A 26,761-nucleotide genomic window follows, 5' to 3' on the forward strand; every position below is an offset into this window, starting at 1 on the left:
GCCGGCCCTGGTTGCCGGGGCGGGCCCGCACGCAGCGCCCGATCCCGGCCCGCGGCGGCGGACGCGGCCTCCCGGCCCCATGGAGGGGGACAAGGTGAGGGGCAGCGGCCGGGAGAGCGCGGCGGGGGCGGGGGACAGCGCCGCAGTCTCGTCTGCTGCCCCCGAGAACCCCCGCGGTTCTGCTGGGGCCGGCCGGGTCGCTTTGTTTTGTCGGCACGGCGGTGAATCCCCCGCGCAAGAGCCGTAGCGAGGAAATCCTTATCCCGAGGCAGAGGGGGAGGTTGTGCCAGCCGCACGCCCTCCTGCAGAAGGGGATAGCTGGTTACGGAAATACCCGTTGTTGCACGTTCTAGATAAAAGTGTGTTTAATTATTGATGCTCCTGTAACCGCTAATTGCCGGGCTTCAGTTCTTCGGGAACACACGTAACTTCTGCATTAAGGTGTTAAATTATTGAACGTTTGTAGAACTCCGGAATAAAGGAAACAAACCCACGTGCGCCCGCTAGCATCAATTACTGTGTGACGTTTTCACTTGCAAAAGTAGACGTGCCAAAGCAGTGAGCTGTGATGGAAAAGTGACACTTTGATCTGAAATATCTCAGGTGTGTCGCTGGGAGAGTGCCAAAGAGCCAGAGGCAGGAACAGCCACACTGAGTGAGGAACCCTCCTTCTGCTGCTTCTGTCAGCCGTGCTCTTACCTACTTGAGGGCTCTCAAATTGGCAACTCATACTGGAAATAAGAAAAATAAATGTTTACATTCAAAAAATAAGCCATTTAAGCCATTTTTCTCTGGCTTAAAAATTAAAGGCAGAATTTTGTCTTACTGTTCTCCTGTGTCTTATTCTTTAGAATCAAATTTAACTGAGTTCTTAAATTAGTTAAAAACAGTATGTTCTGAAAACCTCTTACCTTTCTAGTTGTGAGTGAAGAAACCCCTGTTGATCTCTTTCAAAGTTTATCTAAAGTAACAAGGTTTCTTTTTCCACTGACTGCTTTATTTTTAGATTAAAGAACTGATTCTTAACTGATAAAAACGTTCATAGATATTTTTGAGTTCAGTAAATCTGTGGCATTTCATGTGAGTTGAATGCTCTCAGGTGAATGAATTAAGCTAAACCCCAGTGTCATTTAAGTAACAAATCTTAATCTGGATTTAAATGAATATATAAGTACTTCTAAATTAGCAGACAGGTGAGAAAGTTCAATAAGTCCTTTGAAAGTTTTTTTTAAACATTTACTTACAGAGGGACAAAGGACTCAACCCTTTATAAAATATCTCATTTTCCCTGTTTGTTTATTATACTTCTGCAAAAGCAGAGATTTAAGTGGAAAATCATCATACACAAAAGCAACAGCTTCAGGTTGTGGTGGGGAGGTGAAAACTGCAGACCCCAGAAAACTGACATACATATTCTTGTCTGACAGAAAACCACCTGTGAATGTGTGCTGTGTGCTTTTTGCCTCAGCTTGGAAATAAATCTGAAGCTGCCTCATCTGATGTTGTCTGTTGCTCATGCTCATTTTATGCTACTAACATCATTAGCATTCTTTGTTTGCTGATACATACACAAATACTGTCAAATTCCAAAACATGATTTTAAATAGGTTACTGTTAGAGCATTCTGCTCTCTTGCCATCCATATCCTTCCTTCCAGGTGACTTTCAGCCAAGTTCTGTTGAGTTTCTTAGGCTTTGTTAAATCTTTATTTAAGAAAATTATCAGCTTTGTTTTTACTTTCTCATCAGACTTTCTGCGGTAGTAAATATTTACATTCTTTGTTTTTTCCCCTTTTTAAGTATCAGAGGAAAATAAAGCTGAAAGGGCACTTTATGTTTGATACAAATACTGCCTTCTTGGGACTTCTCTTTGACTTTCGAAGTTTACCAGTCCACTACAATCTTCTTTAAAATCCAAGTTTGAAAAGACAAGATCTTTTTCATGTAGAATTATTAAAAAAAAAATATATATACTATTAAAATACTGCCTCCGTATAATGAATTAACAAACAAAAAAAAAAGGGAACCATATATTTATTTTCTTCCACCAATGCAGCTCATCATTACAATATCTATCAGTGATTATTTTGTTAATCTTCAGTAGCTTTTGCCAAATCTAAATTTGAGAATAAAGATAGCCTGATCATGTCACTTTGGATATGATCATCATCCTCCAATGAACTAGTTAAAATATTCAATAGATTAAAATTCCTCCTTTCCTTTAGTGATCTCAAACAATATGAATTTTTATTTAGTCTTTGTAACAGCAGTCAAGCAGCCAAGTGGAGGAGCTCTGCAAAGGCAGATAGAAGAAATATAACTTATTTTATTAGAGAGCACTCTAGTGAAACAATCATGTGTACTTTGATTAGTTTCATTATCTTTTTGCTCTTCTTCAGTGCTGCATACAAGTATTTCATGTGCAGTCAACTTACACATGCAGTCTGAGCTTCAGGCTTCTTCCAGGTCCAGGAAGGTGAGATTTACTGAGCTAAATCAAATTATTGTTTGCATGATCCTTTCAGTGAGACTTGCCACATGTACCTCGGTCCTTTCCTTAGAAATATGATTCATTGTTAAATGATTTACTTTGTCGCACTACGACACAAAATAACTCACACACTCACACTAAGATCAAAAGAGCAAAAGGAAGTAACTTTTATTTCTGACCTTGTAATATACAGAATTCCAAAAGTGACAGTGGATTGGAGGATGAAATTGCCACCTCTCCAACCACACTGGTCAAACCAACAGTCCGTCAATTCTCTCCTCCCACAAAGAATAATGCAAAAAAAATCATTATTTACATGAACAATGCGTGAGAACTCCAGTAGAAATATGTAAACATCAGAAGGCATGGAAAACTTTTAAAAGAACTTTAAAACTTTTAAAAGAACAGAGTAACATCACTTCTCTCTGCAAATTGGTTACACAGTCTTTTCTGCATTTTCTGTTCTAGAAAAGAACCAAAGAAGATACTTGGAAAGCAGAAGAACTTAGGAAACATCTAAAGGTGGATTTATTTTATTTCTGCTAGTCTTCATGTTAAGCTGCCTTACAGCACTAGAATTTATTGGTCTAAACATAAAGAGTTGACTCTTTGTTCTAAATTAGGTAAATGGAAATAATGCATTGTTACAGTAATCACACAGCAGTCAATGGGGTGTGATTTGCTGGTCACCCAAATCCAAGTGACAGCTGTGCTTTATATATATTATTCACTTTCCTAAAATATGCATTATCCATTGTATTTATTATCATTGTCTATCATGTTTGTCCTGTGTTTTTAAACTGGTTAATTACATTATCCTGGGTCAAATAGGCTTTCAGGCTGCAGTCAGTTTATATTTAACTGCAGTCAGTTGATATTTATATTAGGCTTGTGTTGTATTTTTTAAAAGCTGTTTTCCAATATGTTTTATTATTATTCAATTTGTTAGGTTTTTTCCAATAAGCACAGACATAATGTTAGTATTTACAAAGTAAGCCTAGAACTATATGAGGATTTTAATAGTGTTTGGGAAATTAAATACATATTTAGTAATCCAGCATTTTTTTCCACATGAATATACTCCTATCAAAATAGATTGCTCAATTGTAATGATAGATTTTTTATGTTATTTCAGGCATCACTACCAGATAGTCAAAATGAAGACCGAAAACACAGAGAAAAGAAACTGCGGAGGGAGAGGACTGTTCATGACATAGACCCTAACAGACATGAACGCAGAGACAGAGAGAAGAGCAAGGAAAGAACAAGAGAGAGAGAGAGGTTGAAATCCAGTGAAAGGGACAGGGATAAAAGGAGAGAGAGAGAAAGGGAAAAAGAACACCAGAGAGAAGACCGAGAGAGACACAAAGATAAGGTTCAAGAGTCATATTTGGAGGAGAGACACAGCATATTAAAGCATAAAGACAGGGAGACTGATAGAGAACGAGACAAAAAGCACAAGACATATGAGATAAAGCAAATAGATCCACAGAATTATCTGAAATCATTTGAAGGAAGAGATACAGAACATCACAGAAGAAGAGAAATCAGGCATCGTTTGGGTAAGTAACTTTGGGTTATTTGGAAAATATTTGGTATTTAGATAGGAATACTCTGAAACCATACCCCATCTGTGCAGAGAGGATAAAACAGGCAGGTGTAAGTACCTACTGGCATGTGTATTTTATGGAATGTTTTTTAACCTAGTTTTATTTTGATGCTTTTAAAAAGATTGATGCTTGTTTCCCTTCCTCTGAAGAGAGGATGGATGTCACTGATATTGTTGGTCAGTGCCTAGACATTTTGTCCTGAGTTATCATTCACTTGCAGGGTGATTGCTGAAATCAGTAGCATGTGTCATTATTCTTACCATGACACAAGACAGGAGGGATTCATTAGGAGAGAAGAAGAAGTAACCAGCTTTGGAGAGAGAATTTCAACAGAATTCCTTTTTAGAAATATTATGTTAGAGAAAAACACATTGCTAAAATACTATTTTCTACATGCTAGAGTTAATTATACACAGAGTTGGAATATTATAATATCTGTTCCCTAATTTATGCATCTGTTTTCTAGAGGAGGAGAAAGCAAGAACTGAAGAGCAAGAAAGAAGACATAAAGCACAGAAGGTAAAGGAAGTTAGTGAAGTGTTTCCATAACAGAAAAAGATAAAATTGTAGAATAAAGAAGAAACTTTATTGTAGAATAAAGGATAAAGAAGGATCAGACTGCATTTCCCAAGAAATCCAAGAGATGCATAGATAATAAGGTGATGACAAGTGTACAAAACAAAAACAAAGTATATCTCAGCTATCCGATTTTAAGGACATATTTTATTCTCTTTTTTAAAATAAACATGAAATAAAATTTTTGTAGCAAAAAATGCTTCATTTTTGTTGCACTACATCAAAAGTTTACATCTGCTATTTCTGCATTTATTACAAGGGCAATTGATCAGTGTACATCCTACTTCAGACCACCTAGTAGACAAGAATTAAATTTTTGTGTGAAGAGCATATAATTCAAAGCATTTTCTGTAGCAAAGTGTGCAATATCCAAGAAGAAATACCAAAATCTCATGTGCAGTCATAATTTGAAGCTTGTTATCATAAGAAATTTAAAAAAATGGCTGGAAGAACCATGTGACAGAAAGATTAAGTACTTAGAATTCAATCATTTTAATGGTCAAATATGGATAGATTTGTGAAGATAGAACAGTCTTGGGGAACTTTTAAACCATTTAATATTATTTTCCTCTTTGCAGGATAATGATTTAAGAAAGAAAATTGAAAAATTTTTAGCCTACAAAGTTGAAGAAGGTGAACGTGTGCAGAGGTTAGAGAAACATCAAGAGTTGGATAAAGAGAGAGAAAGAAAACACAGAGAAAAAAAAGAACATTCTGTTGGGACAGAAAAAGAGAGACTTCCTAAAGAGAAAAGTCATAAACATTATGGAAAGGAAGAGGAAGAAAAACATAAATCAAAGAGATCTAAAGAAAAATCTTTCCATGGAGACAGAGAAGAGCCAGCAGCAGAAGCTGATGAGAGAGTAAAAAGTAGAGAAAAGGAAAGAAACAAATATGATACAAGGGTAGGTTTTGTTAAAACATTATCTTATCACTTACTTTAATTCTTAGTATACTGTCAAGAGGGGAATCATAAAAATGCTAGGATTTTAAGCCAACATTTTCTGAAATTTGAGGCTAAAGTGGTAGATGAAAACACTATATCTGTATTTAAGTATGCTAATTCAGAATTGATTCCTTCCATAAAATTTGAACAAAAAAATTGCCTTTATGTTATAAACATCTTTTATTCATAAAATTCTTTCTTGCTATGACTTTTGAAATTTTTGCAAACACTTTGAAGTGGAGATGTCATAAGGCTTGAGGTCCATTAAGGTTTATTGGCTGCCTTTATAGCAAAAAAGATTTTAATAGAGGCTACTTTTATGTTGTCTGTCAAGGGAGCACAGCTATCCAATTCGTAAGTAGGCAGGTGAATATAGACCCTTTATATTTGTGGGATTTGCCTCTACTTCTGAAGGCATAGAATATCTTTTATAGTTCTAATATGGAGCATGATGTTATATCCTAGAGACTTAATCAATACTTTGTCATTTTTTACTGATTTTATAAGTATTTATTCAACAAGACTGAGAGAAGGAGTCTCTAGTAATTTGTAACTCTTAAAATCTAATTAATTTTATGAGACATACAACATTTGAGATGGTCTAGGGCAGTTTCTTCTGCTGCCTGAAGAGTGAAGATGTATAAGCTTCTGAAATAAAAGTTCAGAAATACATTTTCTCGTGACAATATGAGTAATTTTCAGTGTAGGGGCCCTCCATGAGTGTTTCCTAAACTGACTGACTGCAGCACACAACAAAAGTCTATCAAGGGCTTGCTGAGATGTTCTGTTTGACTTCCTTGGAAATGTACTCAGGTATCTGTTAGAGAACACACACACTGATGCTTCTGTCCCAGAGTTATATTTTATTTTCCGTTTCTGGATAGAGACAAAGACCTTTTTCTTAAACAACCTATTGAATACATTTCCAAATTAAGCAAACCTTCATAATAATTTAATTTATAATTTCATGAATAATTTAAGATTCAAGTCCCTCTACTGGGGATTTAAAGTCCTGAGACTGTTCTTTGTCCCTCCATCCAGTTTGTGTGAATTGTAGTGCATACTGTTAAAGTCTCATACTGTAATTTTTTGGAACAGGCTGGCCACAGTCTTCCAAGGTCAGCCCTTAGGCCCTGGCAGTTTTTGAGAGCATCTTACAAACAATGACTGAAATAAAAAATAGTCTGTAATTGAAACAATTAATTAGCAACCTTTTTTGCTGTTTGATGAGAGTACTACTAATACAGGGTCATATACATATTCCCTCCCAGCATTTCTGACTCATTCATATTGTGACTTCTTTCACAGAACAGTGAATACAAAAAGGAGGAGAGGATTCAAGAAGAAATGAGCCATCAGCTTGTAAGGTAAATTCTGAGCTTTAAAATAATTATATACTAGATGGTGTCTACTAAGATTCAGTCACCACCAAACCAGTAAGCATAAATTCGTAATCTCACATATTTGGGGATAATATAAGTTTTTTCATAGGTCCAATAGTACAGCAATTGCAAAAAAATCTGTGTGTTGCCTCTAAGATGATTCAGATAAAATATGTATGTATTTGTATTCCTTAAATTATTTTTCTTCATTAGGGTAGCGAGAAATATTTTTCAGTCATATATATTAATCTGGGCTCTTAGATTTGGAGACAGACATGCTGAATTTTACCATCTGGAAATTCACTATGTACTCAAGTGGACACATGTAAGGTTCATGATGAACTACATAGGATTCTGTTGTTTAGTTTGAGTATCAATACTCAGTTCTATCTATCCTAGATGGTATCTAAAACATTATATTTATATATATAGCAAGTTTGCAGTTGAATATGAAAAGAAAAAATCTAGATACCCTCAATAGGGTCCCTTAAATTTTGGGATTATGTTTCTGGGTTTTATTACTAGCAAATAGAAATCTTAGAGAACTTTCCTGTATATTCTAGTACTTAGAATTCTTTAATTCTTGAGCCTTGTAAAATTCCTTCTGAAGGCTCAAGGCTACAAAACTTTATGAAGTCTAATTCTCTGGGTACATGGTTGCTTGCAATTCTCACTCTTAAACCCTAGTTTAGCTTCCTGGCTCAATACAAGTCTGGGTTGTTTGCTTCTGGAGACACAGGCAGTGAAGTCATTACCACTGTTGTCTCAGTATTACTAATGTAAAGCATGGGACAAACCACTTTGGCTGAAGTGAATTTGTGGAAATGTGATCCTGTGCAAATCTGAAAAATGAAATATGTCAGAATACACACATTGGGATGCTACCTGGCAGCTGCACTCAGCTGTGTCAGCAGTGCTGAATATTCAGGCAATGTTTTGAAGCTGTGGCTGCTGGGGCTGTGGCTGAGTCATTGTTTTTGCTTAGCTTGGAAGAAGAGTTTAGCCATTCCTGAATGCAGGGAAGGCAGTATGGTTTGCTGAGATGTTCTGAAATCCTGGTTCAGCTTCAAGCACTGTTAGTGTTGAATCACTCCAATTTGTTATGACACGATCCAGCCAAATTTTAGTTTTTATTGTTGCTTTTTCCCGTGTTTGTCAGTCCCAACAGCAGTAGATACAAATACTCACATAAGAAGTAAAATATTCTCTTCTTGAAGTTTGATGCTCTCTACTTACTCTCTACGTATGAAATAATCAAATAGATTCTTGAGAAGCAAAGCTTGTTGTTGATTTGCTCCTGCTCTCTGACCCTGATTGTATTGTCCCCATAAATAAGACCCCTGAATGAAAAAACAGGTTTGAAATCAGTCTTTGATTTATAGCTTTTGAGCATATTGCACCAACCTGATCTTGATCTCTGGTTTGCTACAGATATTAATACAAGCAATAAATGTGTGGGGTTATGAATTTATTTTCCTCACTACTTTTTCTTGGCTTTTCATTCAATTACAGGTGTTAAACTTGGACAAAGTTTCTCAATTCTTTGCTGGTTAATCACTTGTTTCATTATCCTTTTGTATCATAGAGATCTATAAAAATACTTGTAGAAATACTTTAGTTAAGTGGAAATTTCCAACTGTTCTTTCCTTTTCAGGGAAAAGCCTTTTTTTTTTTTTTTGAAACAAACAAAATCCCCAAAAACCAAAACTGAAACAGAACTGCTTTCTTATGAGTTAACCAATAAAATTGTTGTTCTCTTTTTTAATAGGACTGTAAAAGATAAAGGAAAACTTGTTGAAACAGAGAACATGGACAAAAGACAAGAGGTAAAACTAAGGAAGAGGAAATGATTTTTATATTTTGAAGTTATGTATTTTAATATTTTTAAATGGACATGTGCAGACAGAACCAAATTTTCAGCAAGTCTGAAGCTGTATAGACTTGGGTTTATTTGGAACAGTCTGTGCAGATACAGCCTAAGTCTACCATAAAAAATTTGAAGAAGTTTTGTGATATTTTCAACTCACTGATTCAGCTCATCTTTAAGTGTGAATTTCTGTGGTGAGGACCTAAATTTCATTTGTAGTTTGTGGAGAGAAATAGGCATTTCAGTCCTCTTATATTTGGACTCCTTTCCTATTATCTTTTCTGTCTTCATTGGCAATAGGAAGCAACCCAGGAGGGTGAAATTCTTGCTTAGGACCTGACGCACAGAGAGACTTAAATTCTAGGGGTTTGCATTCTATGCTGTTAATTTTTTTTTTGTATATTTGTTGCTCCAAATGCCACAGCCTTCGAGATATTCCAGCATGACTTCCTAATCCTGCTTTGTATTGACAATATATAGATTTTCTCTGTAAATTCTTTAAAGTGGGAACTCAGATAACTACTGACAGGTGGAGATTTTTAGTTATAAAAACTGTATGTATACCAGATGCATCTGTGTTACTGATAAAGATGACAGCTCTGTAGGCATTTTCTGAGATGATCATAGGTAATAAAAACTACAGAGTGGCCTAAAAGCTAATAAAGACTCATCTTTGAGTGTGTTACAAAAGAGGTCTGACTAAATGGAATAAGGATTTTTTAAAAAAATCATATGAATTAAACTATATGAATTAGTTACTGCTGAGTACCTGCAACCTTGCAGGCAGAAGAAATCAGATAAAATTCTCACAACTGAAGTTATACTGGGGGATTCAGTCTGTTAATACTGTTAATAAAACACTGCAAATGTTGAAACCAGGAAAGTTGCCATAAATAAATGGCATTATTTTAATCAAGGTAATAATGTAGAGAAGGGAAATGTATTTGAAGGTATTGCAGGGATACCATAAATCTTATTCCATGTAAATAAAGTAGAGGATTAAAAGTCAGCAAAATTATTTAAATATAAAAATTATCTTATTCTGCTGTTACATCCATGGCTCTGCTTTCCTGGTTTCAACATTTGCACTATTTTATCAGCAGATTGAATCCCCCAGTATAATTTAGGTGTAGGAATAATTTTTTCTAGTCCTCAAAAGGGTGGGGCAATCTTAATTTGTTGTTAGCACCATCAATTAAATTGTAGGCAACGCAGCAGTTTTTATGTCTTTTCCAATAAAAATACTGTTAGAAAAACTGTTGGTCTTCCTAAGAGAAGGTTGAGGTCCGTTTTTCTTCCTGTACTATTAGTTTAATTCAGTAATTAGCACTTGATAATATAATTTTATCTGTATAAACGACATGCTATATGTTTGCTTGAAAATGTAAAAATATCTGAGAATAGCAACTATTAATCTATTGTATGCTAAGATTTGGCAGATAAGAGATTTTTTTGGGGGAAGATTATTTAATCTTAAAATAAATGGTTTCATTTATTTTTCTGATTTAGGAAATGAAAGATACACACATCTCGAATCCAGACACAGGACTTGAGGATTTTTCTCTGAATTATGAAGATGACTTTGAAGTAAGTAAAAGTATACAGTTGTCTGTCTGAAGTAATTCTTAAGTATCAAAATAAAGAATAACTTTGTTCACAGAAATAAACAGGATGTTGCAGGATGCTTTTAGTTAGTTTTGGTGACAGTGACCTTAATGTGGCTAACAGTAGGTAGTGAGTAATTAAAATGTTAGGCAGAAACTCTGCTATATATTTAGTTAGTTTTCATCAGAGGTTGGGAGCCAACTTTTGTTTTTTTCAGTTGAAATGTTCACAAAATGTTTTCTCTGCCTTTGTGGATTTCAATTATTTAAATAACTTTCTGTGAAGAATGCTGAATTATTTAAATAATCAGAGCTAATAATTTCAGATAAAAATTAAAAAAGCCTGTTCATTTATAATTGAAAAAATATCATAGGAAAAAGGTATTGACACAGAGCATTCACTTCACTGATTTGTTTAATTGAATTCCCTATTTTTAGCTCTCTTTTGTCTACTTTAAAGTTATTAAGATACAAGAGTGTGTGGGATGTGCTTTCATTGTGAGCTGAACTAGAATCATCTTTGTTCAGTGAGGGTGGAATTCATCTCCACTCATGTCAGGAGTGATGATTTCCACTTGTTGAGCTGGTCACTGCAGTAGCCCTTTACCATTCAATGAAGAGAAATAAGCACATTTAAGACTTGTTCATATCATATGTGTTAGGTGATTATTTTAGCATGACATGAATTGTCTTAGTTTAGAGAATTTGTTAAAGGATGACTCTTAGGCGTAGACATGTGGCAGTTTAGTAAATGTGAGCCTGCCATTAAAGGACAGCTTGAATTAAAACTGTCAAATAAACAACTTCATACATCCCTGAAGCATTTATACCACTGAACACTGTTGTTTTAGTTTTTAAAAGAACACATAATTCACCTAAACTTATAGTATCTACTTTAGGATATTAAATAAAAAGACTATTTTGGGCACTGTAGAACAACACTGAGATTATCTTATCTTTGTTAAAATTACTGCAGAATCAAGAGATGCTGTTTTTCTTTCCATCACTTATTTTAGAATGCCTTTCAATCAGAGGATTTATAGATACCTGTATGAGGTTTTTATTTTGACATTTTGTAATTTCTGTAATAGATCTTGGAAAATGCATCTATAGTCTCTGTTTACCAAATATTGGAAGTTCTGTTACTTTCAAAGGTCTATGAAGATGATTTTGAAGATGATGAAGATAAAAGTGGTGAAGTAGGAGATGCAGAAGAAAACCCAAGAGATGTTCAATTTTCCAGAACATCAGAAATTGAAGAAATTCAAAGAGCAATTACTGCAGAAAATGATAGAATTTTTACTCCATTGCCAAAGAAACTGGAAAATGAAAAAAAGGAATCAGTCATAGGTATGTGACTAGATACCAGCCTTTTTTTTTTTTTTAATGTATGAGTAACAAATACAACTTACAAGTCAGCTGGCCACTTTTTCTAACAGTCTGCCTAAAGACCAAAATCTGGTCCTCTGGATGAATCATGTAGATTTGTGGTAAGCACTGTAACGTCCACATTACTAAATGATTCATAGGCATTACTAATCATTTAAATTGTGAAATATAAAAAGTACAGACTGACATTTAATACATCTTATTTTGGGTAAGAGGAGCATATTAGAGTCTGGATTTTAAAAACTTGAGGAGTGCTGGAAGCGTCTGGGGTTTCCGCTGGCATTAAATTCACCTTTTAAGCAAAGTTGAAGCAACTGTTCTGGAGAGAAAGCAAGAAAAATATCAATACTACTCAAATATATAGCACTTTATCACTTTTAAATGCAAGCTCTTTCTGAAATGTCTGGCATTCTGTTGATCTGACACTTGTGAGTGCCAGAGCTGCTTTTTTAAGTACAGTTGTGGTTCTCCTTTGAGATCCACACTGAAGTGAACAACCACATAGAATCATTGTGCAAAAGAATATGAAATAGCTTTTTAGTCTGGTTCATAGTACAGTCATGGAAGGATAGCATGGAGTTTCTGTAAGTCTTTACAGTATCTCTTTAAAGGTCTTTTCCAGCCTGGAAGAGTCTCTAATTCTGTCAATAGATTTTCAGTTAATGGTCATTGCAACAGGAACCAGCATACTGTAATGTGAAATTCTTCTTGCAGAAGATTTATGCAATTATTATTTATCTAATGAACAATATAAAATTGATAAAGGTTTTTCAGTTTCAGAATTGTAGCACTTCATGGTTTATTCTTAATTACTCAACACATTCTTTTTTTGATGAACTTTTGTTCTTGTTTGATTAAAATGGTGATTGAGCAGTCTGGCAGATATTTTTATAAGTTAAAAAGCATTTTACAAGTATTGCCTAAAAAGGCAGTCATCCTTTGAGGAAGTGAAGCACCATTAGTCCTGACTGGAAGTTGGATCTTAAGGTCAATTAGCTACAACCCAGCCAGGAAAGGGAGTAAGATAGACGTGACATCAGTTGTTGTAGTTGGTCTGTTAAGTATAGCTTTTCAAGGAAGTTTTCAATGTTTTCCTTATTCATCTAAGGATATTAGTTAAGCCTGTGTTCATGAGGCTCTCCTCTACCTGAGTTCTTACTCAGGTGTAGTGTGCACATGGTGAAGTCTGTGTGAATTCAATGCAATCTTTAGAATTGATCACAGAGTGTTTTACTGTACACAGGGGAACAAAGCACCTGCTGATGGCAGCAGAAAGAAAGAGACACTTTCAGCATCAGTCTTCTAAAGTAAAAATTACAATGGTCAGTCATTTTGAATTGATTGATAAAGAACCATTCTAAGGACTACATGCTGGCCCATTACTGATGTTAAACTCATTATACTGAAAATGGTGATAGAGCACTTTGTGTAACATGTGAACCAGGAACTTTTAGTAGCTGTGTTGCAACAAATCTGCTGCTTTTTACATTTACTTCTTAACATTTTCATGCACTTTTAAGTGTGAACTGTAACACTGTGTTTTACAATATCACAGAAAGGCAAAATTCTTCTGTCAGAAGCTCTTTTTGTGGAATATTCATGGATTTCCAAATGGCAAACCAAAGACAAAGCAGCCGAAGTATGGCCAGTAAGCAGAAGTAAGTGTATTTTAAATAATCCATGAAAAATGGCAGCCCACTATGTGAGATGCAGGGGTTTTTTTTGTTATTTTCATTGAAAATCCTTTCTTTTCATTATTTTAATTTTATTTTCATTATTTTCATTGAAATATGTGATACTTAATAAACTTGAGTCTTACAGAATCAAGTATTTTATTAACTAGCAGTAATTAGTTGTTAAGTATATATAATTTACAGGTATTGCTACAAGTCATTTTATAAAAGAAATGTATCTATATATCAGTTTATGTGCATCATTTTATTACAGAACGTGTTGCCACAATTGTATTTTCTTCATTTAATATTTCAGTCATTTAATTAGATATTGACTTAAAGTACTAAAGAGCAAGCCTTTTAACTACCATCAGGTCTCTGCAGAGCTGTAACTTATTGATATAATCAACAATATATGATGCATATAGTTGCCAAAATAGCACATTCCCTTTCAGAGATAGCATCAATTGCTGTAAAAACATGCTAATACTGATCTAAAATTGATCTAGATTTGAGATACCTGAGACATCTCTGTATTTTAAAGAAACAAATTGATGCCTGTTTTTTGTGGAACTTGACAGGAGCTCCACATTTGTCTGAAGCACTGTATATATCTTCAGCTTTCTGTTACAATGTTTGGATGCATAAAGCAAGATAATTAAATGTCATTGTTAATACCAGATTCCACTGTTTCATGGCTGTACATCAGTGGCTAATTTTCACATAAGGGAGATTTTATTGTCTTAAGGTATTTAATTCACATTGCCTAAAATTATATACTCAAATTTTACACAAGTTCATTGTCTAGGCTTCCTCTCTAGACTGTAGAGACGATTAAGAAACTCACAAAGGCATCTCTGGAGAATTGCCTTCTGGAATGTTTGTCAGCCTCTGCTGATTAAGTACCATGACTGATTATGACTATGTTTATAACTCTGTGTGCATGCTAACAGCATACACAGCCTGTGAAGATAATGAGCATTTTCATGGGAAGAGGAAGGGGTTGTGAAATTTAATGTTGTGATAATACATTACTGCCAGTAAATAGACTGAAAGCATCCCATAAATAAGTTGTGGCACTTGGGAGTTGTAAATTATAAATACAAGCTTATTAGTTTATTTTAAGGATTTGTCTGCATGTATCATTAAGATTTGTAGCTAGTAAGCAAGTTTCTTATGTTTGAGTTATATCTCAGCAATCTATGTCCACATTTGTGAAGAGATGATACATTAGGAAGCACAAGTTAAAGTAAAATGGGTGTAAGAATATGCAATGGATGTCATCAAGTAGCAAAAAGGAGATGTGAAAATTGTCCTTATGCATAAAGAAAAATTCACTCTAAAATACTGATGAAATTCTAGCTCTTGTTACTCTAGTCTTTTTCCTTTTCAAATACCGTCTTGGCTCAGCAAGAAGCTGTAACTAGAACATGCATCTGCAAGAGTGTCTAGATATGGAATTGTTATAGATCCATAATTATATCTAGTTTGTATTTATGTATCACTTTTAAGTATATGAAAAACCTGCAAGTGCAAGAGAGAGAAAGGGAGACTGCAGAAATTATCTAATTATCAAAGACTGTACTACAGCAAGAGCCTGGAATTGACTTGTAAGCAGACATCTTTGTGTAATTCAAGCAGTTCACTCTAGAAATGAAATATCTTAACAGCTTTATGGCATTGAAGTAGATAGATAGTTGGGTGAATTGTGACAGGGTCTGTCAGTCTTTTCCTGCATATATGTAACAAAGCTAGGACATCATAGAAGATCTTTATAAAGCATGTACACACATGAGTGATGTGAGTTAATAAAATGAGTTTAGGGGAATTAGCCAATGTCCTAACTATAGAAGAAAGAGACATTTATCTGTTACCTCACAGAACAGCTTTGGAATACTTAGGCAAGATGATCTGCTGAGCTTTTGATAGTTTGGCTTTAGTAATAAACCATTTGAAGTTTTCCATTTGCAATTAGTATTGCATTTTCAAATATGATAATTATCTCAATGTAACATTAAATGAAAACTCTAAACAATAGCCTATGTATTTCTATTGTTACATTTTATCTGCTAATTAATTTCAGTACAACTTCAATTCCCATAGATTAAAGAATTGTTAGATACAAAATCAGGTTGTCTTTCTTTAGAAATACCAAATATTTGTTCTTAACCATTTTTGTGTTCTCTCTCTAATTAATCCTGAAGAAAACGGAGTTCAGAACTTCTCCCACTAATTGACCTGGATTTCTCAGTTAGTTTTTCATTACTGGATTTGCCCCCTGTCAATGAGTACGACATGTACATCAGGAATTTTGGTAAAATGAACACTAAGCAGGTGCGTAACAAACACCTAGTAATGTTTCAATCCTCAAAAGGCCGGATTTTCCTTCTGGAAAAGAATTTTCCTTAAAAAATGAAGTAGCTAAAGCTACCAGGACATAAAGTAATAAATTAATCATATTCATCTCTAAACCTCAATTACTATAAAGCAATGATCTCAAAACTTTTGGCCAGACAGGCAATTTCCTTTCTGTATTAGAAGATGACTCTCATTTTTCTTCCCCATTTTCTAAAGGGCTTTTCACCTGTCTATGGCTCAGTGTCCCCAAATATGCTGGGTTTGATGTTTACACACTGTGGAAGTCATTCTGTATTTTTGCAATATTATTTATTTAGCACTCTGGTTTGAAACGTGGTAAAATGTGTATGCATGGAATAGTGACAGTGTGTCAGTATGCTCAGATCTGAATTCAAAACCAGAAGAGGCTGAGCTTTAAATGTCAGTTTTAAAATTACTAAGTTCTATTCCGTTATGTGCTGTCAGTCTTAGCTGTCTTACCCCATATATTGATCATTTAATCTTTCTACTTTAGGCATATGTTCAGTGTAATGAGGACAATCTTGATAGAGACATTCAGACTGAGGAAATTGAGACACTGGAGAAATGGACTCAGCATCCAGGAGAAAGTGCTCTTGTATCTGGAGGTGAAGAACATTTTCATCTTACTCACTCATGGATGAGTGCATGTCATATAAACTTTCTCTTTGCTATCCATTACTTGTGAGAATCTGTAGAGTGGCAGGCTGCAATGATAGCAAGCTGACATAGGCACTCTGAATCCTCATGTGGAAACTATGAAAAATAAGTGGCAGAAATAATTTTTCCTTCTGGCTTGATGTTTCTGTTGGCAGCAACAACAGATCTTGTCCTTCAGCGCTGTTATTTCTACTGAAGATAAGTTGATTCCTGCCACTCTCATCTTGCTTATAAATGAAATCGTCCTTTCACTTTTCTTAACTGATTCTCTTTTGAAGCGTCAGGTTTGGTTTTTTGTTTTGCTGTTTTTCATAGGTCCCATAAACAGCCAGGATACATCAGTGAATGGAGCACCAACACCTAAAATTGATTCACAACGATTAGCAAATTTTCTCCGGTCTGCATGCCAGGTACACTGATATATCTTTAATATCCCTTATGAGCTGTGTGCATAAGTATATAGTGTGATAAATCACTTAGTGTTCTTGTTCTGACTATTTTAAATGAATTACTTAAATAATACTTGTTATCAAAAAGAATAATCTCTCTGCAAAGAAATGGAATCAGAGCTGTGCAACTTTTATGTCTGTAAAGCTGTATTTGCAAAGTTACAAAATTAACAAGATAGTTGATAAAGTTTTATGAAATTAATCCACATAACTTTAGAAAGCTACATTAATAGCAAAGCTGGAAGATAAGATGACCCTTTTATTTCTATAAATGTAATTATGTTTGAAAGGTGATTGCTGTTTTGCTAGAGGAAGATCAAGTTGCAACACAACCCAGGAAACTAAGATCTCGACAAACCAGTCTGTCTATTAGTGATAGCTGTTTCCAGTTAAATACTAACCAGCCATTCCTCCATGGTAAGGGAACTTTATTCTACACTTTTTAGTGTACAGAGTGATCTCTTCTTTCTTATGCAAAGTGCCATGTTCTTTGTCATTACTGTGCAAACAGCACATATCAGGATATACAGATGATGTAAACCCCACTTTCCTTTTAATTGCAGTAATCTTGCTGGAACTCTGTGCAGATTGATTTCGCATAGGGAACATCAGAGTATCTTACAAGAAATATATTCCATCTATTCCTACCAGAAATAAAGATAGCAATTAACACGATGGGTGTAATTTCTTGTTCCTGTTGTTGAAGGGCCATCCCAAAGGGTGTAATTTCTGTTTGGGCTCTTTATGCTGACAATAGAGCCAAAGTTACAAATAAAGGCAGGTTATTCAACAGGGACATTGTAGCCTGATATATTTGTAAAGCAATTATATCTTCTCCATATAAACAGTAGCTGTTCAGATGAAAAGTGAAAAACAGAGCATCTGTAATTATGTTAGGAAGGCCTATTATAACACAGAACCTTATGTCATCTAACATGAATATGTTAGATGGAGATAAAACCAAAAAAGCCTGGCCTGTGCTGTTTCCTGTTTGAGACTCAGATTAATTTTCAGTGTATATACTGACATCAGATCAGATTGGCTTGCTTATGCCCAGGATAATTATTCTATTAATTTCCCAACTCTCTTCCTTTTTGCTTTCTACTTCTAGTATTTTGAATTCCTTCTCTAGTCCCTACTTTTTTATTATATAGCTTCAGAAGAAACACAGTGTTAATAGAAATATTCTTCATAATTACATCTTAGTTTGTTGCTATAGCAGCTGAATATGCTTTTTCATCTGCATTGAATATGCTTTTTAATTTATTGCTTTTCTTTCTTGTTTTTTTTTTTTAATGGTTTAGGCCGAAAAATACCCTGCTTGTATGTCTCCCAGGTTCAGAGGCAGACACTACTTTCTGCTCATGGATTACCTGAAAAGGCAGATGTGGGTTTGCTGAGCAGAAAGAGCCTTATATGTGTTTGGAATATCTGGCAGCCCTCCAGTCCTCAGAAAGTTTTAATATGTGATTCAGAGGTATGTTTTAATAACATTGTATATTGTTCCATCATTTACAAGACTTTAGTTAAAGATTTTATTTTTACTTGGGGTCTTTTTTTGTCTTGCTGCAAAATATGCCATCTTCTATCTTCTGAGAAACATATTTGAGTCTAGTGAACAAAGACTGTTCTTGTTCTATTCTGTGCTCCAGAACCAGATTGTAGTGATGGTCATGGTGTTTTGTTGGTTGTTTTGATTGTTTAATTTTGACCCTATTTCGTGGTTGAAGAGTGAATGGAAGTAAACATCTGGTTCAGATGTTGTTAGGATTTCTCTCTACTCATCATTCCCATCCAGTTGAGTCACCTCTTTCAGCTTTGTGACAGTAGATGCAGATTACACGATGATTGTTTTGAAAAGGGAAGGCCTACTGAAGGTCTTGTATCCTACTTAATTTTTAAAATAGTTTTCCTTTCTGCCATAAACACATGTAATCTGTATTTTCTGGGTTTCCATGCTCGCAAACCTATTTCAGGCTCATCAAACCATTGATCTTTATCATAATATCAACCCTGCATGCTTTTACTGTTTTACAGGTGATATGTTGCTGCTTTAGTCCCAGTAAAGCAACGTTAGTTTTTGCTGGAACAGTAGATGGTTCATTGTTAGTGTGGGATCTTCGAGAAGACTCAAGAATGCACCCTTGTATGATGATCACTGAAACTGAGTGGACATTTAGAGTTCCCACATTTTCCACGGGTGAGCATCTGTGCATCCTGGTCAGCCACTTTGTGCACAGTGAAATTGTCACCTAAGTCTTGATGTTTCTGTAATGTTCATGCAAGACATCCTAGAGTGAAGAATAACATACAGCAATAGTTTTGTAAATAATTTTATTAGGAGTGTAGGTTTAGGGTAGTTATTAGGAAGACATTTTTTCCTGAGGGAGGGGTGAGGCACTGACACAGGTTGCCACAGAAGTTGTAGATGCCCCATCTCTGGAAGTGTTCTAGGCCAGGCTGGATGGGGCTCTAAGCAACCTGGTCCAGAACAAGGTGTCCCTGCCCACAGCTGGGGCTAGGAATGAGATGATCTTTAATATCCCTTCCAGTCCAAACCATGCTATGATTTTCTGATTTAACTTTGGCTGTTGTACTATTATTTCTCTAAAACACCCCACTACACACATTTACAGAATCCTCTTTCTTCACAAGTGTTTCTAATTGCAGCAGCCATGTAAAAGTAAACAATAGTTGGTTGTAGATAGACTTTTAATTTTTTTAGTAGGTCAAAATGCTTGATGTCTTGCATTGCACACTGGTAGTCAAATGGATGTGTACAGTTTCATGTAGTTGCTTATGTAAGCAGGCAGGTTTAATGCTGGATACTTAGGAAGCTTTAATGCCTTCAGTCTTAAATGAGATTAAGTTCAGTGTACAGGGCAAGTCCAGAAATCATGAGTATCTGACAAAGAACACACATTGAAATTACTCTAAACACACATTAGCCTTTAAATGTTATTAAATAACATTTATTAAATGTAAATACATATTTTCTTCTGGTTAATACTTTGTTTCAGGTTTTTTCAGGATAATTTCTACTAAGAGTAATTTTTCTTCAATTTTATCTTCTGTTATAGTGAACAGTGATTTATTTCTACCCCTGTTGTTTATGGAGCTTGAAATAATTCTTTCCATACTAAGCCCAAAATGGCAGGTTTTAATGAATTGTCTGGCACAGTGGCATAAATGGTACATCAGTCATTTGGAAAATGAGAAGTGAATAGAAATACTGAAACACTGATTTATCTAATAATATTTTGTTAATTTAGCAGTTTGCAGCATTGTATTTGAGAGCTGTGCAGAGTTCATTATTTGCCATTCTTTGTAATCATCATTCTCCCATAAGCTGAAAAGTGATTAAGATTTTGTTGGTTTTTTTTGTGGAAAGTACTATGTTTAACTTTCATTATCCTCATTTACAGATGGCATTCTAAACTCAGTAAACCACGCCTCTCCTATACTGGCAGTGGAACCTGTCTCAACTTCTCTCAACAGTGACCACAGTTATGGGCTCTCAAGCCTGTCTTATCAGGAGGGTATGTAAACTGCTCTTCTAAGCATCAGTACATCTGAGTCTTTCTTTAGTTATCTAGTGAAAAAAATATATCATAGCCAAAATCCAGTTTATAATCAGAGCCTGCCTCTTAAGTTGTTTGTAGTATCAATTGCATGCAATATTCATGTTTGTTTTCTGCTCTCATTTTTATGTAATGTTCATTCAGTGCAGCTTCACATCAGATGTGGTTCTGTGCTTGTTATAAAGTCTGCTTTCTAGACCATATTTCCATGATAAAGCAAGTTATCACTCAAAAACTATGTTTGGAAGAGTCTTAGTGCTTCTCTAATGTCCAAAAAAAAATCCCTGTCTGAGTCAGTGGAGCAACTTGCTTATATCTGAAAGCACTTAAAATGTGTGGCTGTAACTGGTGGTTTTTCCTATGTCTTTTGCCTGTTCTTTTTATGACCAACCTTTGCAAAGAAACTCTAATCCTCACATCCTCAAATTCTCAGACAGTGTGCTAGGGAAGACATTATCACTTCCATTGCAAATTTGTACTTTGAAATCCATAGTGGTTTGAAGAAATGTGCTGCCTATTGCAGGTTTTATGAGATTCCATCTGTTTCACTTTATATTCCCTTCCAAAGTCCACACAGAATCCAGATATTTTAAAAAAGATGCAGACTGAGATCATCTGCCTTTCTGGTAGGACAGGCTGCACATAACTGGAATAGACCAGACTAGACCATATAGAACAGACTGAGTTGTCTATATGTTCATCTAGGATCTAGTTGTCAGTTTGTTCATCCAGGATCATCCAGTTCAGGTGCCTGATCAGTTTGGGGCTGACCAAGTTAAAGTGTGTTAAGGGCATTGTGCAAATGCCTCCTCAACACTGACAGGCTGGGGCATTGACCACCTCTCCAGGAAGCCTGCTCCGATATTTGACCACCTTGTCAGTAAAGAAAATTTCATGTCCTTTTTTCCCTTTGGTAAAATTAGGGCACTTTCCCTTTTTATGCAGCTGAGAAGATTGTAGACGTTTCAGAGGATGTATTAATGTAGGAAACGTTTCAAATCCTTTGCTGTTGTTCAGAAGGAAGGTCAGTGTATGAATATAAATTGTTGCCATTTCTTCCATAGAAATGTCAGGCCCTCCATTTCAGATAGCTTCAATGGATGAAAATGGAATCCTCAATATGTGGGTGAGTATGTATGAAAAGAGAGAGTATAATGTGTAATAAAATACTTCAAATACAACAACCCAAATTCATAATTTCTTAGGAGAATTGCCTCCTTGAAAAGTACAGCAACACTAACTATTCTGTTGGAATTCTCCTTAAAAGCTTTGATCTGACTCCAAAATGTTATCTTTAGGCAAAAGTATTAACAGGTACATGAATTCATGAAAAAAGGCAATCAGTTGTTTTACTTCATAAAAATATGTTCATATATTTCCAGTACTTGATTAATAGTCCTCAGTCATCTTTTACCCACCTACTTTAATTTTAAAATCACAGTGGTGTCAGAGATGATACTGAATGTAGGGGAGAAATTAAATTCTTAATTCATATAAAACAAATGTTAAAGAGATAAAAAGTGAAAATCAGAGGATAAGATTTCCTTGCCTAAAATATGATGGTTAGGAAAGCACTAGGTCTGCTGCTTTTAATTACTGTCCTGACAACTCTTCTATCACTTGTTTTTAGTGTTTTTTACCTGATGCAGCTTTGGCCCAGCTGCTGAACCTGTGAATAATAAGGGGTAAAAGTATTTCACCTCTGTGTCAGTAATCAAGTTCCTCAAAGCCTTAACTGTAGTTAATTAAGTAACTTTAGAAGCAACAGATTCAGGCCAAATAATCTACCCTTTTTATTTCATGTATGGTTCATGTATAGGTGATTTTATTCATGTATAGGAAAGCACAGGAAATGTGTTACAATTCCTTGTTTAGGGTGGGTTTTTTTTGTGACTGACCAAACCAACAAGATGCCAACTAGTAATTCAGTGTAGAATGTAGCTTTCCATATTCTGCTTTCCATCAGGGAACATCCAGCAGGCATGTGAAGCTATTTTTAAAATTGCAGACTTTGACAGGCAGTAGAGAATCTACCTGTAATCATTGTAATGTTAGACCTGCCTCTCCAAACAGTCCCTTAGAGTTATTGCTTACTATTGCAATTTTGAAGCCTGGTAAATATTGATTGTTTATTAATGTTAAATACTGGCTTTTCAGGTAGTTGTTGAATTGCAAAAAGCGGATCTAGCTGGTTCACAAACTGACTTAGGTGAGTACTGTACTACTGTTAGAGGTAGAATAAAATGCTCCAGTTTTGAGACTATGAAGTTAAAAGAGAGAGGAAGAGTCAGTGATGGCAAGAAATAGTTTAGAAGAAGGCAAAATTACTGAGGAAAATATTCATTCTGAGTAGCTCATATCTGATGTTTGGGGTTGTTGGTTAGGTAGGAGAGTAATTTTCACTGCTATCTAAATATCATCTGCTAATTCTGTATTTGTATTTGCCATTGGACAACCACATTTCTTACAGTGCCAGAGTAGTTTTCTGTGTTGTCAACAGGTTTGGTTTTTTTTTTTTTTTTTTTTTTTTTTTTTTTTTTTTTTTTTTCCCAAAGAATGTGCAATTCTATGTCTTTGGTCATCCTCTTTGTACTTTAGTTTTAACCAAACCTGTTATAGTGATTTTGTTGTTGCCTGTGTCTCCATTTTGAGAATTGTCCAGAAAGCTCTTTTTTAGGTAAGATACTTAATTTAGCATGAGAAAATTTTTCTATGAAAACACTGAAGAACCAAGTCCATTCAGCCCTTTTTGAGTTATGTAAAGGGAGAAAATTACATTCTTTGTTCTTTGAACAAATTTACACTTACATGCTTACCTAACTGGAAAAGGCTGTGACTAAAATCCTTTTACATTTGGAAAAAATAAACAATGAAGTAATGCCAGAAAAGTAGAATTTTTGATCAGTTTCTATAAGCTCATGTGCAATGTCAGGCTATATTAAGCTTCTAAAGCTGGGTATTATGTCTGTGGAGAGGTACATTTTAAAGCTGTGGTCATGTGTTGACACATTTTTACTGCAACCAGCAGTAAATTTTTTTTCCTGTTCAAAAAATTTTTGTCTTTGAAGGATTTGCATTATTTATGTTGTTCTCTGCTAACAAGTAACATAGACCAACTTTGTGGATGTATTATTCCACTATCTCATACCTATAATTCATTCTCAAAGATCCAAGTAACATAAATGTGCACTTTAACCACTTCTAGAATTGAGTCTTACAGAGAGAAAAAGCAATGTGTAACTATGTTTCTATTTCTGTCAAAGATTATAACGCTTCAGATTTGAATTCTGAAGCAAATAGTTCTGAATGATGTAAGATTTTTATATGTCAAAGGCTGTATCTGCAGTAAACTAAGTATGAAATATCCTTTTACTTATTACCTTATGATTTAATTTATTGATTGCAGTTTTTAAAATCAGTTCAAATAATAATTTTTTATAATTTTAGGCTTAGTTCCTGGAGGGAAAGTGAAGTTAGTACATAGCTCTACTATGGAATTGAGTAACAGGTAGGAAAACTGGGGCATTTCAGTTTTACATAAGTTATCTCACAAAGCTAATTTTTCCTATACTTTACTAATTTGCTGTTACATAAGATATATTTAACATAATTTTCTGTTTGTGGTTTTTTTTTAATACATATTTCTTCCAAGATCTAGTCATAGACATTTTAGATAAAGAATTTCTGTATGTACTTGCACAGCTTTAGGAGGCAATTCCCTGTGTTAATGTCATCTTTTGCCTTTGCCATTTTCCTCAGCCTTTTCCCAAAGGATATTAGCCAGAGAATGCCACAGACACTGACTATTAAATTTCTGTCTTCTAATCCCAATCACTTCATTGTTGGAACAAACATTGTGAGTACCATCCTGGAATTCATCTCGTTGTTAGTTTTTTGGTTTGGAAGCTGTCTCATTTAGTTGGGATTTTACCAGTAGACTATATAAAATTTGTAATTGGAGCCTATATTATTAAAATCTGTTAGCTAATAAAATTTGTTAGCTAGTAGGGATCTTTTAAAGTATCAGCTCATTAATTATTTAACTCTTTCCTGTAATACCAATAATGCAACTTTATTTTGTTGTTTTGTTTAATTAATTTTCTTTATATTGTTCATAGGGTCTGGTAGGCCATGGTACAAGACATCATTTAAAAGTTGTTCCAAAGCTATTCAGGCCCCAGGAGAGCAGGCTGAGATCCATAAGCATCACTGCAATTGACTTCTTCCCTTTTGGAAAGCCACTATTTTTGGTATGAAAATGTTTTAATGGAAGTTTCATTTTTTAATTACTTGCCGAGGGAATATTTCTAATTTGATGTATTTAATAGATGTGTTAGTAGATTTACCTCACTGATTCAGATCTGCTGTGAAGGATGACAAAAAAAAAATCATAGAATAATAGGATAATTTAGGTTGGAAAAGACCCCCCAAGATCGTCAAGTCTAACCCTTGACCTATCACTGCCAAGTCCACCAGTAAGCCATGTACCTAAACACCACTTCTTATATCTTGGTTAGTTTGTTTTGTTCCAGAAGGTATTTTCTTTTTGTCTGTGGTGTAGGTTGGCTGTTCAGATGGAAGTATTAGATTACACCAGATGACATCAGAGTGTCCCCTCATGCAGTGGAATGACAGCACAAAGGGCCAGCCAATTATTGCCCTGCAGTGGGCTTTGACAAGACCTGCTGTGTTCTTTGCCCTGGATGCATCATCCAATATTTACATTTGGGATCTTCTGGAAAATGATTTGTTGCCTGTGGCCAAGCAGACTATCCCATCAGAGAGGTAAGCGCTCTCTTTTTAACAAAATATTCTTGCATGGTTTTTTTGCTTGATTTTAAATGATCATTAGAATTTGCTTTTCTAACTCTTATTTTGTGAACTACTGAAGGTGTGGAAACAAACTACAGTGAGCTAAATTTTAACTGTCTTCCCTAGGCTGAAGTTAGCCTTGCTGAATATCCCTCTAACTAAAAGTTTTCCTTGTATCCTTGTTAACTGCAGCAACACATTGCTAGTTTTTGGAGAAATTACTACAGTTTTTAAATTTATTAAAATTTAAGTCATTTAAATGTTAAGTTTATTACACTGTAGTGGAAAATGTTGTCAAACATTGTTCATTTTTACAAGCTTGAAATAATTTAAAACCAGGATTAGAAATTGATGATGAAATGCATGGGGGAAGATTTGCAAGTTATATTTACATTAAATGGTTGCAACTGGTGAAAAGCTAAAGAACACACTGGGGCTTGAGCAGAAAATAAGAATCATTTAGTTGACTGTAGGTAACCTGATACAAACATGATTGAAAGCACCAATTTCTGTGTATTTTGCCTCAATTAAAAACCACTTCCTTGTTCTTTTGATTTCAGGGTTGTAACTATGACTCTGCTGGGAGAGCCAGAAAAAGCAAATGGATTGTTAGGCATTGTGCTGGCCAAGGAATCTGGGCAGATAGACATTCAGTATGTAAAGAAGAAGTGGGCATTACCTCAGCCTGAGGAATCTGACAAACTGTATTCTATTTTATTGCAGTCTTTTTAGAAACAATTGTACAATTGGTTGCAAAATGTGTAGTTTATTTTTTACTTCAATTAAAAAATTTTAATGTAATTTGTATATAACTTGTGTATAGTTTAAAGGCTATCTATACAATATTTCAACTGAAACAATATATTTTATCATAAAAATAACAATCACATTTACATTATTGTACTCAAATATATGATGACTGTGTTTCATTACTGAAAGTACTCCAGATGTACATATATTTTTAAAAAATAGCAAAAATGCATTTCTATAAATTACACTGTTGTTTCTCCTTATTTCACTCCGAAACAAATCACAGCAATTCTCTGGCAAATGTAAAGTTTTGTTGCTGTACAACCTGAGTGTGAGGTGATTTCCACCTCTGGGCCTCTTAAACATTAATGCTTGGTAAAGCTTTCTCATGTCTACCTAAAGACCATATGCAAGTATATCAAAACACAAACTACATCACACATATCTATCTTCTGATTTTGACCCTGAAACTGTGCAAAAGGAATACCTGACTAACTCAGGTTCTGAGATGTGCACTCCTGTTTGGATTGATCTGTGTGAACAATATGCCTGGGAGATATACTGAAATTCTAAATCTGTTGGGATTTCTGACATAA

At 34.9% G+C, this 26,761-nt stretch overlaps 1 protein-coding gene across 1 annotated transcript; it reads left to right on the plus strand.

Moving 5' to 3' along the window:
* Positions 1-26,216, plus strand: DYNC2I1 (dynein 2 intermediate chain 1). Its single transcript, XM_053960476.1, has 24 exons — positions 1-94; positions 2,959-3,012; positions 3,626-4,052; positions 4,567-4,619; positions 5,255-5,581; positions 6,931-6,989; positions 8,773-8,830; positions 10,381-10,458; positions 11,630-11,825; positions 13,420-13,522; positions 15,742-15,871; positions 16,410-16,521; positions 16,889-16,983; positions 17,313-17,439; positions 18,327-18,499; positions 19,060-19,222; positions 20,448-20,561; positions 21,668-21,729; positions 22,761-22,812; positions 24,051-24,111; positions 24,363-24,459; positions 24,722-24,853; positions 25,165-25,388; positions 25,976-26,216. The coding sequence occupies exons 1-24, from the start codon at positions 80-82 to the stop codon at positions 26,145-26,147; spliced, it is 3,084 nt and encodes a 1,027-aa protein (XP_053816451.1). The 5' UTR covers positions 1-79; the 3' UTR covers positions 26,148-26,216.
* Positions 26,217-26,761: the final 545 nt, after the last annotated feature.

This window comes from Vidua chalybeata, chromosome 1, assembly GCF_026979565.1.
Source record: "Vidua chalybeata isolate OUT-0048 chromosome 1, bVidCha1 merged haplotype, whole genome shotgun sequence".
Classification (NCBI taxonomy): Eukaryota; Metazoa; Chordata; class Aves; order Passeriformes; family Viduidae; genus Vidua; species Vidua chalybeata.

Bases quoted from the DNA above. Each gene is read 5' to 3' on its own strand.
- DYNC2I1 (XM_053960476.1), top strand. The intron at 3,013-3,625 runs GTGGATTTATTT...ATGTTATTTCAG, and splicing joins AACTTAGGAAACATCTAAAG to GCATCACTACCAGATAGTCA. The intron at 22,813-24,050 runs GTGAGTACTGTA...TTATAATTTTAG, and splicing joins TGGTTCACAAACTGACTTAG to GCTTAGTTCCTGGAGGGAAA.